The following is a 17784-nucleotide window of genomic DNA, read 5'->3' on the forward strand; positions in this document are numbered from 1 at the left end:
CTAAGCCTGGAGGTCAGTACCTGCAACTTGGAAGTCGACTATCAGTCACTCTTGTTTTCTGAGTTTATGACTAAATCTTAGAGTGGGTGCAGCAAGGACAAGGGGCTTGGTTTTTGCTCATCTTTTGTGATGAATGGTGCTAGAAAATCCCTTTTTCTAGATGTTGTATGATTGCTATAGGGCAGCTGTTATCCATACAGGCTTCTGGAGGAAGGAAATATAGAAGCAGCAGCATCAGAGAAACAAAGAATAGAAGAACTCCAGAGAAGTCGGAGGAGGTACATGGAAGAAAACAGCATTGAATATGTACCCAAATTTTTTAAGTGAGTCTTTTCATTTCACTAGTAAGCCTTTGCTGTGCTGTGACTGAATGAAGTACTGCACCACACAGCCAGTAATTTTTGAACTGTAAAATGGGATGGAAACATAATGTTTTTGAAGCTGTTAATGTTCATCATTCTTAGCTCTTAGAAGCTATGATTTAGCTATCAGTTTAAGTCATTGGATAGACAAAGTAATAACTTGGGACCTGAACAGAAACAACATATGTACACATAAATAGATATATAATGTAGATATAAATGTATGTACACTTTCAATCACAATTAATTTATTTTTAGAGCTTTTTTAATTAAACAGTCTTTTAAACAATGGATACCCATTTCAATTACCATGATGTTCAGCTTGAAAAGTGGTAAGACTGAAAGAGCTTGATGTGTGTGATGAAATGTTATGGTTAGATAAGAGAGATGTGGCATTGATTGCATATTGTGTAGGAGCAGAGATCTGTGATCAGACTTTTCTCTCTCTTTTTCTTCTGTAGAAAAGTTATTGATGCTAATCAAAGAGAAGCCTGGGTTACCAATGAAACCTACTGGGAACTGCGAAAGGATCCTGGATTTAGTAAAGTAGAAATTCCTGTACTCTGGTAAACTGAGAATGTAGATCTAGTAAACATATCACTCTGAAGAAAAAAATAACTATGCACAATATGTTTCTTATAGATAAGCGTGGTTTGTGGGTCTATGGAAAAACCTATCATTTGCATTTATTTTCATCTTTGTAATGGACTTCCGAAAGTGCATTAGACCAGGCCCCTGACCACTTCTGGATCTTTTTAATTTTGCAGCAGCCATTAAAAAAAACCACACACACACACAAAAAAAACAAAAAAACTTTTGAAGTTTCACACACTGAAAATTCAGGAGAGAAGCAGATGAGTTACCCAAAGTCACTTGGAAGAGGCGATAAACATAAAACTGCAACTGGTGCTTTAAACAGACGTTAAGGGTAATGTAATTTAAATTAAAAAAAAAAAAAGGAAGAAAAAATGAAAAAATCCATTTTGTTTTTTGTTTCAGCTGTTTTTGTTGAAATCTTTGGAGTCACCACACTGTCATTTGGCTTCAGGTTACTCCTCTGGTGTGCTTGGACTAGCCTTGTCAAAAAATATGCTTTTCTGAAAGCTGTTCCCATTCATATGCCATTGTTCATGCCTTAAAGAAAATACGAAGATGTACACTAAGTCATTTTAAAATATGTATGCTTAAACTTGTGTGAAGGACAGATTTTTAAAGCACTAGGATTTTATCATTATATAACCATCGGAGAATGTGGATTATTTAAAATCAAAAGACAGCCAAACATCGAGCTGTATTTCAGAGGAACAAGATCTACTGTACATGCTTTAGCTTTGGGAAGCTGACTGTATAATCAGACTGAAAAGAAGCTGCTGACTGATTAAAATTGAGGAAATTTTGGTAAATGCATATGAATGGCTAAAAAGAAAATTCATATTTTAAGTGACAAAAGTTGAGATGTGTTTGTCACTTTTACCACTGAATGGACATAGTCTTGCAGCAAATCTCATTTCCTTGTAATTGCTTATACAATTAGGATTCCCTGTAGCTTTGCAACAGTGTTAAAACACAGAAGGACGTAATAGGAAGGTCTTTGGCCTCACTCCAGAGGTTGAATTGTACTGTAAATGAAGCTAGTATTTTATTCCACACATGCTGTTTACTGGCCTTGTTCTTTCCCCATCCACTTACTTCACCTAAATTTACATTTCAGAGTAGGGCAGAGGCTCCTGGCTTTGTAACTAACTTCTACTACTTGTGTTGCCAAAATAGTTTTTGTGCAAAATTGTATTTTACAGTTTTTCTTAAAGTGACTCTATATTTTTGGTTAAGAACCAAGACTCTTATGTATTGCTAAGCCTCAGTTAATGTAAGTGGGAGAAGGCTTGGCACGTTCTATATGAAAATCTCTGAAACACTAAACAGTAGGAGGGCAGATTTTAAGAGGAAAAAAAAAGATATTTTATTAGGTAAAACTTGCATTCCACATGATATGATCTAGTCTTCCATTTATACACGTAATATATATCCAGTCATTGATGTCAGGTTAGTTTTCATATATATATATACACTGTATTACTTTCTACACATAAACAGCATACGTAATGCACTTGGATTTTTCTATTTAAAATTGATTCCAATAATGAGGAATAAATTAAAAAGAATAAAATAAAAATTGGTAACTGTGTGATTTGGCCAGAAATGCGGCACGGACAACTCTCAGTGCAATACCACACGTATCCATCCCTGCACTTGCCTCTTGCTTTTGCAGAGGTGAAGTTACTTTGAATATTTAGTATGCATTTAATTCTGTCCTTTGTTTAAAAGGCAAGAGAATTACCAGTTTCTTCATCCTACCAGGAAGAAATATGAAAACCTGAAAAAAATATTATGTAGAATTCTAAATAATTACAAGTAGTTTGTATGAAAAGAAATGTGCAGGTTTCTAGAATTTCTTCCAAAGAAAAAATTTAATTATTTAAATACTGATGTAATTTTCTTTTTAAAAAGAATCAGATTTTCTTTTTTGAGTTCTACATTTATTATTACAAAATAATTAAAATATGTAAAGATTTTTTTAAATCTTATTTGCTTGACTTCAACATACTTGCTTTAATGGTATTATACTATGAAACAAATTGGCACACTGTGAAAAATAGTGTTTAATTATACATTACTATCTTAAATGAAATATTGTTAAGCATTTGTCCACTTCATGCCCCAGGCTCTGTGTGCAGTTTGCTGCAGTATTATGAAGTATTGTGTGCATGTCTGCAAGTATATTTGAGGGACAGACACTACATCCTCTGTTTTTGAAAGTTGGTTTTTTATTTTTTATTTTATTTAAGTGCAAAAATAATGTATTTAGTTTTACAGTGTTCTTATAGTGTTTCACGAATGCCATTCTTTTCAATGCAAATTTGGTTAACACTGAAGATGCTATCACTGCTTTAATTATTCTTTTCCAATTGTTTATCTGATATTCATTGTAAGAAAATTAGTGTTAAATTTTTTAGAGTTAAAAAAAATGTGGTACAGTAAATCTTTCTATTGAAGGCACTCTTTAAACCTACTTAGGATTAAATTAACTGAATGTTAAACATTTTTATTAGTAACTAGAGGAATTGCAGAATGTTGCAAGGTATTTTCTATCTTTATCTGAATCCTAGCAGTACCAGCAGGTGTGCCACGAGTGGTTTCCTGTAGTACAGAATTCTCTGCATTCTGTGTAAAATCTTTGGTTAAATTCTTCCTGAAAACTTGAGGGGACATGGTGACAACTTTTGGGGTGTGGTATGTTTCTTTGCCCACGTCACTGAAGAGTTATTCATCAGTAAGTACCACAAATTGAACACTCCTTGCTGGATACCAGTAGGGTCTTAGATGTTTCCAGCCCACCTCATTCCATTCAGCCAGGCATTTTGGCATAAAATGTACTTACCTGATCAGCAGATTTAATTGCTACAGATTTAGTGTGTGATAAAAATTAATGCCAATCATTTGACATTTAAAAACTGAAGTTAATCTTCAATATAAAGTCATTCACCTTTCTTTTTCTCCTGTTTTATTAAAATACTTATTTCTGTGTAAAATAAACAGCCCTTATGCTTCAGTTCCACAACAGTGAAATGTACTTTCAATTAATACTTTAAAGTGTACTTCATTTTGTTCCTTGTTCTGCTATTGTGGGTATGATTAGGCAACAATAGCTACGTCCATCAAAAGCCATGTCATCTTATAAAAACTTTAATGATCTCATCCCTGTATTAGATGCATATTAACAAGATACAAGATTTTCCTTAGTATTAGAAACTGTTACCTTGCTGGAAATGAAATCTGAACATGACTTGATTTTCACAGTAACACTGTGATTAAAATGTCATCTCAGCACTCTAGTTATAATTTTAGATAGATGTAGGTTGCATGAAATAAATATTTTTAGGTTTTATACCATCTATAATAGATGATCACCTCACAAATATTAAGTCTTCTTACAAATATGTTTATATCCTTTTGTTTTCTTTTTTCCCCCCAGTTTTTAAATTCTGACTCTGAATGAGCATTTGTGACATCTGTGCGTTTTGTTTGAACAACAAATGAAAAACAGGCAGATGTGAAGTGCTGCAGAACATAGACGTTACTAGCTCTGGTCCTTCCCTCTTGTGTGAGGATTTGCATCTTAGCTGGGAGGTCCTGCTCGTTGTATTTCTTTCAAAAAACAAACAAACAAACAAACAAACAAAGTTTGTTGGTTTTTTTTTAATAATCTGGAAGGAAGGGGAATTTCACTTGCAAATGCACAATAACTGAGAGGGCAGGATATATATATATTTTTTTCCTATGAGCTTTTTAAAAACGTACTTCTGCTATCAAAGCCCAGTTAGTATGTTGCCTTTGATACTGGCACAGAGATAGGCACTAGCTGTTTTAAATGCTATTGGCTGCAATAGTCTGAGGAATTAACTCTATTGTAGTTGTTCCTGCTGATTCTGGGTTTGCAAAGTGAAAGCAAACAAAGAATTTTTAGTTGTTTTTATTTATAGTCTAAAATAGAGGGGTTATATTAAAGAGAGTTTGGTGCAGCTATAGGAAAACGATACTAACAAAACTGTGTAAGAAACCCTGAAATGTCAGCTTGTCAGCTTGTGTTATGCAGAGATGTTGAAGAAAGCTGAGAAATTGCTTGCCTTAACTTCTTGTCTTAGCTGCTACCATGACTGCTATCTAGCATTTTCATCTTGGATGTCATTAAATAAAAGTCATCAAAATTGAGCATATATTAATGGAAGTCAAGGATGTCAGGGATACAGTTGCAGCTATCTTGTTGTTGTTATTCTGCTCAAAATTGTAAGAGAATATTTAGTATAAAGCTATTTCAATGATTTCAACTTTATCAGTCCCAGTTACTTTTATTGTGAGTCTGTTATCACTCAGAAGGTAATTTTCATGGAGAAAGGGAGTGCTTCATTTCTTGTTTGGTGGGTTGTTTTTTTGTTGTTGTTGTTGCTGTTTGATTGTTTCTTGGTTTTGTTTTGTTTTAGATAGGAGAATCTAGACTAAGCACGTTAAAAAATTAATGACTACTAAATAGAATATCTCCCTAAACTCTTTGCACTCCCTCAGAACAGGGTATGGCAACACAAGAATGTTGGAAATCTCAGTAAGTACAGAAGAAAAAGTCTTAGTTACAGCAGTTGATTTTATTTTTTGTAAAGAGTCTAATTACAAAAGTTCTTTAAACTTGAGCATATAAAACCTTTTGTTGATTTTCCTGATGCACATTCCATCCTTATTCCACTGACTTGAAAAATCTTTTTATAAAACCTCCTTAGGATAATTTTTATATGGTATATTTCAAATTTAAAAAGTGTCAGCATTTATTTGCAATTGTTTTATATATATACACCCTCTTTTTTGTCAAGTTTTGTAGTATTATTAAACCTATTATGTCATTTTTGTTTTTTTTTCCTTGTGATCTCTGACAAACCTCAAAAAAGGGGGAGACTGTAGTGGAAAGCAGTGAAATCAGAGACGTCAGTTCTGTCAGCAGCACCATTATAGCAGAACAGAGAAAGTTAAAACTTCTACAAATCAAAATGTCATAGCAGCTGTTAAATCTGTTTTAGACAGGTTCTGTTAATACCATTTCTCTTTCCAGAGTTTCATGAAAGTATGAGAAAAGAGAGGATTGGCGACTTTTGCTCACAGTGAATTCTGAAGGTGAAAGGAAATTTTATTCCATTATAAATAATAATTACAATAGGCAATATTTGTCTGAAGTAATATTTGAAATATGGACAAAGAGATTTTATAAATAGAGAACTCAAAAAGATAGGATATATATACCGCTCAGCAGTGTGTAATATATTCTGTCTCAACCTATGAATAGTTCAAGCGTAACGATACCTATTCATATGCCTGGAGCCATGAACCATGTTGTCTCCCATGTAACACTAAAACATATTTCTATGTTTACTGCTACTTTTAATGATCTGCATTAATGGACGAGGAATATCTTATGCAAAGCTATAATCTTGCTGTCACTTACTATTAGGAATGCAAAATGGGAAGAGGTAAGCAAGTCCTTCAACATGGTAGAAGTGAATTATTTAACTGCTTTTAGTCTAGGCATCCTCATGATAAAAGCATTATACAAAAGCAGCACTGATACTGACAAATATTCAAGCACAACAATTCTTCCTTGTGCCAGTCAGTTTAGCCATGAATGCAACATCTTTTTTTTTCTGGAACTGCATGACTATTTGTGGTTGCATCTTTGGCAACTTGAACCTTTTGGGCTGCTTTCTCATGTCCACTGAGGACAGTCCGCATTAGTCAGACTGCAAATTCAGGTTTCTTTTCCCATAATTCTCTATTCCTTTGCCTTATAGTTATCAACTTTTTATAAATTAACTTCAACAAGGAATATTACAATAGCATTAAATATTTTCAGTTTAGATTGACCACCAGTATTCTGTGGGCAAAGGAGAGTTCAGGATACTTTAACTATGTTGAATAAATAGTGATACACAATTATCATTGTATTTGCTTTATATTTATCCCATACATTTGGAGATCAAATCACCAATAATGAAATAGTACATAAAAATTTCAGATATGCATTTGCACCTGTCTTGAAGGTGGAGATTTTCATTCCTACATAAAGTTTGAAATTAGGTGCATTCAATTCTTCAAAGAAAATTGAATGGTACTCATTGGAGCTTTAAATGTATCATCAGGAATTCAGATTAGAATAATATTTTTCTTCAGCTGAGTCTCAACTAATACATGACTACAAGCTAAGAAATAGATGTTGATGAGTGTATCTTGGTATGCAGGCATAAATGCAAAGATTGCAACTAATAGCTTAGTTAAGCTTTTGCTATAAATTAGCAAAAGCACTGTTCTTTTTCCTTTAAAATTATTTATATACTGATTATTTTCAAACATTAATTCCTCATTAATGACTAATTACATACCCAGTTTGAGTTTTCAAAATGAAATTATCTTTGCAGCTACAAAGATGTAGGATGCTTCTTCCCTCGTGCAGATTGTTCAGATATTGCTATATTTCTAGCTTCCAGATAAAGGAGTATCTGTTGTGCTCATTCACTAAGATTTTCCTTGGCGCAAAAAGAAATATTAGTGGGCTTTTCTGGATGGGAATCTTCCTTGCGTATTGACTTGTGTCTGTCATTTAGTATACAATAAACGAGAAAGCAAGATGCTATATCCCAATGTATGAATTCTTTTCCTTCACCAAAAATATGTAGGGAACTGCTTCCTCTTTAACAATTATTGCTAGTTGTCTGAAGCTGATGCTTTACCTAGCCCACAAGAAGACATTAAATTAAACTACTGTGGCATCCAGAGAGGTCATTATGATGGAAGATTAGGTATATCTGCTTTGTTGTAACCAGTAGCAAGCTTTCCTGTTTGGGTCTATGGTCCCTTAGTATATTTATCCATTTGATGAATTAAAATTTCTGAGCACTTCAACAGAGAACTCTGTATCTTCTCTTATTTATTTATTTATCTTCTGAGAGTTGATACAGTTGATTGGAAATCTCTTTTGCTGAGATACATGTGATGTAATAAATTCCAGTATTTATAGACTGCTCACACTGAGAGTGCCATTAAGGACTAGATTGGCTGCCCATTTCACGTTGCTTACTGAGCAACTCTTAGCAGTGTTTACTTTCAGATATGAAAGAGCCTTGCTCTTTAGTAGGCAAAAATGTCAACAAATACATAAATAAAATATCTAGAAGGACATTACTTGCTAATTTTCCACATCTGTGCACCTACCTGAGGGGGGTGGGGGGAAAATCTGTTGATTTCTTGTACACTTTTGGTTAACATCCTTGTAAATGGAAGTCCTTGGAGTCTTTCCATTGTGGTTATACTACTGTGCTAGCTAGAAATGTTTTCAGAAACTTTTTTTTATTATTTTTTTTTTAAGGTGAATTTTAAAGGCAAATAGTTGCTTTCTTAAAAGCCCAACATATGCAGTTATTGCTGCTTTTGAGTACCAGACAGACAATAACTGCTGCAGATTGTAACTGCAGAGGGTCTGTGTACCTTGATGCACCAGACAAAAATTTGTATGTTGTTTAAAGGAATAGAAAACTGTTACTTGAAAGAAATAAAGACAGCAAGAAGCATTTGTGTTTCCAGCTACACAAATGTTTCAAAAAGTGCTATTTTTGAGCACTGCAATATTAAATCACACCTCATTTTTTCTTGAGAAGTTCACTTCCAGAAGGAGATGAAGGATAAAAGGATAGTGGGGAAAAGTCAGTACCATAATTTTGAAATGACTCAGTGCAAAATTGATGGCTAATCTTTGTGTTGAAAGCTGTATTAGCTAATCTAAGTCTTGTAATTTTTAAAAGTTTAAATGTAGTCCTTCATAGTACATTCAGTAATTTGTTTATTTCTTTTTAAATCCTTACCTTGATTGCCTTTCTGCAAATATGCATTTATTTATTCTTGACAATTTGCAATTTTGGGACCTCTTTAAGGATGATTATTCTTTATATCTACTTAATTCTATTCTCCAAATACTTTGATCATGCCTGTAAAAACACTTCCATTTACTAAGCACCAACAGTTGAGAAATAACGTAGATATAATTTGAATAGCCTTCAATTTCACATGCAAGAGTTAAACAGCAGTGCACATCCCAAAATTTTTTTAGCTTCATCTACTTTGACTCTGATCTTGCGCAGGAATCAGTATGTCCCCAAGGTACAACTGCAAGTGGTCTCACTGAATTCAGTCAGATGTAGATGCTCATGTTCAAACTAAAAGTCTCATCATAAATAAATCAAAACAGCACAATTGGTTACACCAGGCTTTGTAACACTTGATTTTATATCCTTACGTGCTCAGACAAATGAGCACCTGTGCAGGTGAGGCTGAGCTCTTGTTGGTACTCCGTGGACCTCAATGAACTTCAAGAGGTGTGGATGATCCAGCAGCCCAAATTGTATTGCATTGTCAGACCTAACATATAGTCAAGCCTAAGTATTCAACCTAATTTTGAACATGTGTACTGTCTCATGAAAGATCAATGCGTGAAATGTAGCTGGTTTGACTGCATAGCAATTGGAGCAATATATTTGACTTTATTTTGACTCTTCTGTGTTTTGGAACCACATTCTGGGGCAGTGCTTAAGGATCACTCAATAACATTGATTATCTCTGGACAAATCAGTTATGTGTGACATTCAAAAGAAGGAGCAGGAGATCAGACCAGTGACAGTTCATTGTGTTATGTTTCACTCTGGCAAGCTGAATTGTAGGAATATTTATGATTCCTATACCTGTTTGCCTGTGCTCCACAGGCCAGTGCCAGCCTGGAGTGTGGGCTGCTGTTAATGCATGCTGGGAATAGAAAGAGGATGTTCTCTATGAAGAAAGGGTGTGGATAACTAAGAGCATGTTTACAATCTCAGCCCACAGAAAGCATTAATGTGAGAAAGTTCCTCCCTTCTCTCCTATTAGGCTTAAGTACATCAGTGAAATTGCTGTTTGTTTGAATATATTGAGTTCTCTAGCAACTTCCAAGGTCAAACCTACTTGCTAGCTGGGAAGGAGCAGTGAGACAGCAGTTTTAAGTTTCCATATAGTGTGGCTTGAAAGCATTCACCCTGCCTCTTTGTACTCATGAGCTGGTTCTGACCATGCTGTTATAGTTTCCCTGAATGCAGATGAGACCTCGTGCTGACTTTATTTAGTGCAATAAATAACAGGCTTATGCAGCAGTGGGTGTTGGTGGAGATCCCTTGGCAACAGGAGCATCTGTTTGTCATGTGATTCAGGGAGGGGATGTGGGGGAATAGTAAACAGGAGAAATTAATTTGATTGGGAGTTCATTCCAGAGATGCACATGGTTTAGACAATACCGATAATATCAACTCCAACTGACGACAGTCCTATAGCTTCTGGTAGGAAATGAAGTTGAACTTGGCTATGCTGTAGTTTATGTTGTGCTCTAAAATGTAACAAAAGATGTCATCTGTTTCCTTCAAGCTGAGCCGGATTTACCAGGATATTGTGTCCAAAACACACACACATTTCTAGATTTTGAGGAAACATGATGCTCTTTTACCTGTTGCATTGTATTTGGGTAATGCATGTACAAATGACTTGTTTAGCCTGCCAATGAATGTTGCTAATGCCTTACCAAAAAAAAAAAAGCATATTTTTTGTATTTTTTTCCTCAGAGGCAAATCCAAACAATGCTAGATTTGGGAAACTGTTTACTGAAAAGTATTTTCTAACAGATCTCTGAAGAAGTGCAATTGTATAATTATTATTGTTCAGTGCATACAGTACGTTGTCTCCATCACTCTGTACACTGCTACTATTAGTGCTTGTTCTAATAAATCTCAATGTACACTGTTTAAGCTACTGTCATCTGTGTTCTAATTTATCGACGTAAGAAACACCTCAGAATACAATTTTTGAATGAGCTTTTTTGTAAATAGGTAAGTGAACCAACTATTAATCATACAATCCTGAGTATATGTTGTACAGAGTGATTTCACGGAAGTGTGTGACATCAGCAGCAATAGCACTGAAGCAACTCATGCCACATAACTCTCTGCACAGTTCCTTCAAATCTGGCAGGCGTTACCAACCATAGTCTCCAAGAAGATAATTTTCGATTTGTCAGTTCCCAGTTTTATCTTCATGCTATAGCCGGTAAGTGCCCTTTGTTTTTGTCTCATCAGCTTGCACTTTGTGATTAAAGGGAGCTTGCAGCATGTTTCTCGAGTTGTGTGAGAGGGAGTAGAGGAAATCGGCTCCTGGTGTTCTCTAATACTGTTGAGAAAAGAGGTGTGGGAATAGAGGAGAAAAATGAAGTTACTATACACCCACCCCTTCTGGCATCTCCTTGGAAAAAACAGCACTCTGTGAGATTTTTCTATTATGTGTTCCTGTTCCTCAGCCCTCAAATCAATTACATTTCATTTGAAATGAAAGCAGAGAAGGAAACTACCATTTATTTTGGAGGAGAATTTAAAGTTTGTGTTGTTTCCTAGCATTTTAAAAGAGCAAGTATTGAAGCAGTCTGGAAGGCTGCCTGCGTGGAAGCAGCAGAAAGGAAGGGAAAAGACTTTTTTTTTTTTTTTTTTGCCGTTAGGATATATTGCTGATGTTATCCAAACCCTTATATGTTCTGAGCCTGGTTGTACACCCTGAGCTAATTTTGTTATAGGCTTCTTTTAGCAGAGTAGCTTGGGTTTCACATTTCTGTAAATGGGAACTGTATTTTGTTACTGTGTGCCTTGCCAAACCAGCATGACTCTCTTCAGTGACTGTTGCTCAGCAAAATTGCTGTAAGTGAAATGTGAAAAGTTAGATGTGGTTATTTAATTGGTTAAAAAAGCAACAAACCTTTGGGAAGAAATGAGAGTGCAAGAGGGCTGTGAGGCAGCACTGCCTGTCTGTCTCTCTCTTCTTCACATCTTATTTAGCAAAAAAAGTATTCCTTGAGCGTGGAAGTTTACTTTATACTTAAATTTATTCTGATCAGGAGACAGATGATAGTCCTTCTTTAACACAAATGTGTAGGCATGGTGGTGTGCTGAAGAGAGACAGTGTAGGAAGTTATCGACAGGACTTCAGCCTGACTCAGCTGAAGAGTTGCCCACAGAAAGCTGCTCCCAGTAGCACTGCTGCTACAAAATCTGTTCTGAGGGAATGATAAACAGCATTTTTTTGCCCATCCAACATATAAAGACTCATGGTTCTCCAGGTCACTGTTAGATTATTAAGTATTTAAGACATTCTGAATCTTAAAAACCACAAGTATGCAATAGTGACTGTTCTTTTCTCGTTAAGTAATCATTACTAAGTAAGATTAAAAGAAAAAAAGATATAATTGAAAACTAATGAGGTACTGTGGGCTAGCTAAGGATGTACCCTATAGTTTATTTATACTAAGTAGTGAATCTAATTAATTAATTCTAGGTCAGAAAATATGATGGTTTTTATTTGAACTGTGCTTTTTATTTCTGAAAGTTATGTGTAACTGTTAGGCTAAGTATTGAAGAGAGAGGTTAGGATCTGTAGCACATTATCTATGTTGTAAGTCCTTTTTATTAAGGATAAATATAGCAAGAATTCTGGGCAAGTTAACATGGTGTGGGTATAAATATGTTATAGGCATGAATCTGGTGTGAAGACATGTTACTCGTAATGAGATTACGTTTGTAATTAATGCCTTACCTATCTTTTCATGTGGAAAACTTCCAAAGTGTGATCAAATACTCAATTTCTTCTTTTATTTATTTATTTGTTTGTTTGTTTTTGCTGTCTGGGTGTATTTCCTTCTTTAGGAGAGAAATGAGACTAACTAGTAGCTCAAATGTCTCATCTACCCCAGTTTTCTTGAGCAGGTTTTCTGGCAAGTAGGTAAAGAAAAAAATATAATTAAACATTTCCAAAAAGTGGCCTTTTTTGGACTATAAGTGGATGGCAAGTTCTGGTAAGGACGTCTCAGTTGTTATTGATAACATTTAAGGTATGGGTTATCTTTTATGTACAGTATTTCTGAGGCTCTGGTACTATAGTTAGCAAAGAAACTGAGGTGACACAACACAACACAAGGGCACACCAAATCATCACTCGTACTTCATGAGTTGATTTCACATAAATGCTAATCAGCCAGCCCAGTACAACGGTGCTGGGCTGCTTTTTAAGTTTGGTGGCAAAGAGTTTTTTATTTCACCTGTCTGTTTGATGGTTAGTATCTGTAAACTGCTCAGGTATTCTCTCATTTTATGCCTATGTATGGGGAAAACAAACAAACAAACAAACAAACAAACAAAAAAACAGAATGAGGAAGTGTTCTCGAAGCATGAAGAGAAACAGCCTTTGTATGAGCAAGTGTGGCTATGAAACAGGATGCTGAATTCTTACATGCCATACAAACATCTAGATAAATTAATCTATTTTTAAATACTCTCTATGAAAAGGTCTGAGAGTACTTAACAGTACCATCTGGTTCTTACAGGATCCTACTCAGGAAAGTGATGTCTTACCAAAATCACATACAGTGGGTTTCATAGAGTGATGTTAATCACAGAACAGCCAGCAGCAATGCCAAAAATAAATGCTGCTCAGATGAAAACAATACATGAAGCACAGTGTATGTGCTGAAGGGAGTATTGTGGACAAGCTGCACCAGTGCCCATCTGCCAGACAAGCATGGACAATTTGAACTGTATCTCAGCAGACAAGTCCTTTGGTTTGTAGTTTTTCATTGGATGTTGTGACACTACAGCTACAATTCTGCATCCTCATGGACGTTGAGGTTCAAGCCCACAGACTTGTCCTCCAATGCTGTGTAGCACACCCATAGATGCTGGCAGAAAGGTTTAACCCATGAAGCAGCATCCCACAAAGGAAAGGCAGTGATAAGCCTGTGTTAAAACTCACTGGGAAGTCTGTTTCCAAGAGATTTGTCATCACTAGCCTATTAATTCTAGATGATGAAAGTAGCCTCATTGCATATAGTATTGTGTATGTACCAAAAGACAGACCATTTCTTTCATTTGAAAGATGTGCCCTCTCCTAGTTAATGGGTTTAAATGCAAGTATGCTGTCTCAGCAAATCTCTCCCTGGAGTACTGCTTTTGCATTTCTCACTAATAAATTGTTTACAGCTAATGCAGCCATCTGCCCATTCAAAATATAGCCAATAAAATCAGGGTAATTATAGATAAGCAGGAGTTGGGATATATTGTACACTTCAACTGGCAGTGATCATTTAATATCATATTATTTCAATGCGTACACTTGAAGCACAGATCAAGTAGCCTTCACATCCACATCTGTGAGCTATGCTTTGGAATCTGAAGGTGAGTCTGTGAATGACCCTCTGATCTCTGTGCTCCCTCCTCGTCCTTAGCACAGCTCTTGTGGGAGGGCAGTGGGGTGGTACCCAGGAGCTGTGGAACATGTTCCCTTTTCATCCAGTCAACAGAAGCTGTTTGTGTAAAGGCGAACAGGTGATGAGGTCAACCAGAAGCCGAAGTGAGTTGAATACCACATCTTGCAGCCCCTCATTGGTGTGACGCTTAAAGAAAGGTCAGCTTCGATGCACTGATTGCTGGGTGAGTGCCACACTGCAGCACAGCCCCTCCTGGCAGGAGAGCTGTGTGCACTGCAGTGTGGATGATGAATGTGCATTACTGCAGTCTGTTCTGTGACACAGCACTGAAGGAGGCTCTCTCACAGAATACCTGTGCTGTATACCTGCAGTGTAATTTTTTTCTTTCAGAACCTTTCTAACTGGTTTAGAAACCATTCACACACAAAGGTTCCATATACATAGCACATGAAATTCCATTAAAATAGCTATATCTCAAAGCCACTCCGGATTTTATTTTTTAATTTTTAATTTTTAATTTTTATCTTTTTGCCCTGGGAATATAGATAGTAGTGAAACATTCAAAAAGATCTGACAGAAGTAAATCATATTGTAAATATGGAGACTTAAAACATCTCAGGACTAGGCTTCCTAAGAGAAGCAGGCTTTAATTTCTGAGCTCTGTAATTTTGAAATGGTCTATTACACATGCTGCCTAGAGAGGTTCCCATAATGAACTAATTAAGTTTCAGATACACAAGCAGTAACTGTGTTTTTTTTATGATTTGAAAAATCTGAGAGCTTAATAAAGTCTACACAAAATTAATATACTGCCATAGCTAATGTATTTGTTCCCCTATACTGCATAATTGAAACAGCATTTGTGAACTGATTTAAAGTTTCATTGAATTCGAACTAGATAATAAAGAAATCCTACATGCAGTTATCTGCTGGAAGCTTTCACCTGTCTTTAACTTGCTTTTCTTCCTGCAATGGTCTCTTAAGTGCCAGACAGTTCACTCAGCAGCAGTTCCTGTGAGCATCACACCAAGAGACAGCAGTGTCCAACAAACTGTTGGACCAGAGTTTAGCACATCAGCACTGGGCTCCAGAGGGATGTAAGTCACAGTATTAAACTGTTTTTTGCTTATACAAGAGATCTGCTAGGCAGACTTCACTTTGCAAATTATAATCAAGTGATGCTAAAAGCGTTTAGAACAGCAAAAGAGATGGAATTATGCATTATGCAACTACTTCAGGGGCATTCCCATAGGGACAGGAAATCCAAGAGCAACAGCAGAATGCTCAGTGCAGTCCGTGGAACTATGCCTAGAGCAGCTCTGCAGAAAAGAAAATTACAGTGTGTTCTTACCAGGGCATGAACCAAGTGCCTAGTAGACCCATCTAACAAGGAGAACACATATGCTGCAGCTCAAATAAAGGCACTTTGAGAGAGAAAACGTTTGTCCATAAGAGAAAACTGAGAGCCAGCACAATGAAATAGGAAAAATGTTAACAGTTACCAAGCTTGATCCGACCGCTGTGAGCAGAGTAGTCAAAGTCTTCAGCACTCATCAGGGTGGGCATAAAAGAAAATATATAAGCTTGGCCACGTCTGGACTACAGTAGTTCAGCCCTAACTCAGTGTGCTGTGGTCACACATAGTCAGCTCTCTCGTGCATCTAAATAGATTGGAAAGCCACTAGATTATGAAATGGAAGTACATCAGTGACCAATAATATCATGATATAAGTATAATCTCTCTGATATATATAATAGCTATTTTTGGATGTTATTTCACAGCTTATCTACTAACTACAGTGGTATTACAGACGGCCCTCTTGTTCCCAGAAGGAAGCCTACCCTTCCCGCTGGGTTTATCCAGTGCCAGCGCTGGTTACTAAGAGATTTTTTCTTCACCTGTTTAGATCCTTTTTTTTTTTTCCTGCATGAGGCTCCTCTTCTCTCTACAAGTTTCTAGCAGCTTCAGCTATCTCCAGGAAGAAAAACTCACTACTCGAGGAGTGTATTTATTAGGTTCAACAAATCTTATTAAGAAAAATAGCCCATAAAATAATACAGTTTTCAGTTGTATGCATTTATTTGACCTCACATATAATTCAATTTAATGAATATTTTTCTGTTAAAATAGTAATTCAACAATTTCTAGCTGATGACTAGACTATGTTCTTTGAATGAATGCAGCTTCTAAACCTACTTACAAATAGGTACATTGTATAAAATGATAAATATATAAATAGGTATAAATACATAAATAGGTATATAATATAAAATGATAAATACATGTAATAAGGACCATTTTTGGACTCAGTAGTTGTTATTTTTGTTAACTTGGGTAATATAGCATAATCTGTGTTGCTGGCACCCTTGCTTTTTAGGGAAATGCTCATGCCATCTGCTGGAATGTTATGAAATTTCCCAATTTTTTTTTTCAGTAGCATTTTATTTTTGCTGGCTTTTAGATGTTGAATATTTACACCACTTGTTTTATTGCTATTTTTTTTAAAGATCTTTGAGTGTATGTAACATTACTCAAAGGCACTTAAGGAGTTCTGTTAAGTTATTGCACCTGTTTATATGCTAAGAAGTTATGAAAGTGATTTGGGCTTAACATTCTCAAGAGAAATGCTATCTGAGTTTAAGTTCATTTTCATTCAGACATGCAAAGTTAGTAAACATTTTCAGAAATGGTGAAGATAACATAGTTGCGTTCCAGTTCTCTGACCTATAGTATAAGAATAACATAAGGAAGGTGAATACCATGCAAGTGTATCCAATGAAACTGCTCGTTACAAGATTAGTGCTGGATCAAACTGAATATGGTCTACGGCCACTTACTAAGTGAGAGACATATAAACACATGTTGATTAAACAGTGCTAGTTGAGCTTCATAACTTGTAGGAGAAATATTATCCTGTCGAGCAGTTATTATAAGATCTATATGAAATCAATATAAATCGAGATGGAATGGGTAATTTTAATTTAATAATTTTTGTAGAGTTTTCTCTAAAGCCTTTCAGGTTTTGTTAAAGTGTTTTGTTTGAGTAAATAAGCACAGAGATTATTTTTGTTGTTAGTGCAGTGGAATATGAATGGCAGGCTGAGCTGCAGCATTTTGCACCTTCTCAGCACCCGCTAGAGCAAGCAAGCAAGTCCTTAAGTACAACATCTACGTGTTTCTTAAGCATCTCCAGGAATGCTGACTCCACCACCTCCCTAGGTAGCCTCACCTTTCTTTTGGAGAAGAAATTTTTCCTTGTATCTCTGGTGTAACTTGAGGCTATTCTCTCTCATCCTCTCACTGTTACCTGGGAGAAGTGGCTGGCCTCCACCTTGCCACAACTTCCTTTCAGGTCATAAAGAGCATTAAGGTCCCCGTTGGGCCTTCTCTTCTCCAGACTGAACAATCTCAGCTCCCTGAGCCACTCCGTATAAGACGTGTGCTCCAGACACCTTACTGGCTTTGTTGCCCTTCTCTGGAAGTGCTCCAGGGTTTCAATGTCATACTTATAGTGA

At 36.0% G+C, this 17784-nt stretch overlaps 1 protein-coding gene across 1 annotated transcript in view; it reads left to right on the top strand.

Annotated features, from left to right (window-relative positions):
- Nucleotides 1–2693, top strand: part of OSBPL6 (oxysterol binding protein like 6) — an 82412-nt gene extending 79719 nt beyond the window's left edge. The window contains exons 24-25 of the mRNA XM_065750597.1: nucleotides 201–323; nucleotides 824–2693. Coding sequence (XP_065606669.1) covers nucleotides 201–323; nucleotides 824–932 — 232 coding nt within the window. The 3' untranslated portion in view covers nucleotides 933–2693. The remainder of the gene's footprint in view (nucleotides 1–200; nucleotides 324–823) is intronic.
- Nucleotides 2694–17784: the final 15091 nt, after the last annotated feature.

Source organism: Cyrtonyx montezumae, unplaced genomic scaffold (assembly GCF_038088225.1).
Source record: "Cyrtonyx montezumae isolate F1298 unplaced genomic scaffold, pur_monq_1.0 scaffold_7, whole genome shotgun sequence".
Taxonomy (NCBI): domain Eukaryota; kingdom Metazoa; phylum Chordata; class Aves; order Galliformes; family Odontophoridae; genus Cyrtonyx; species Cyrtonyx montezumae.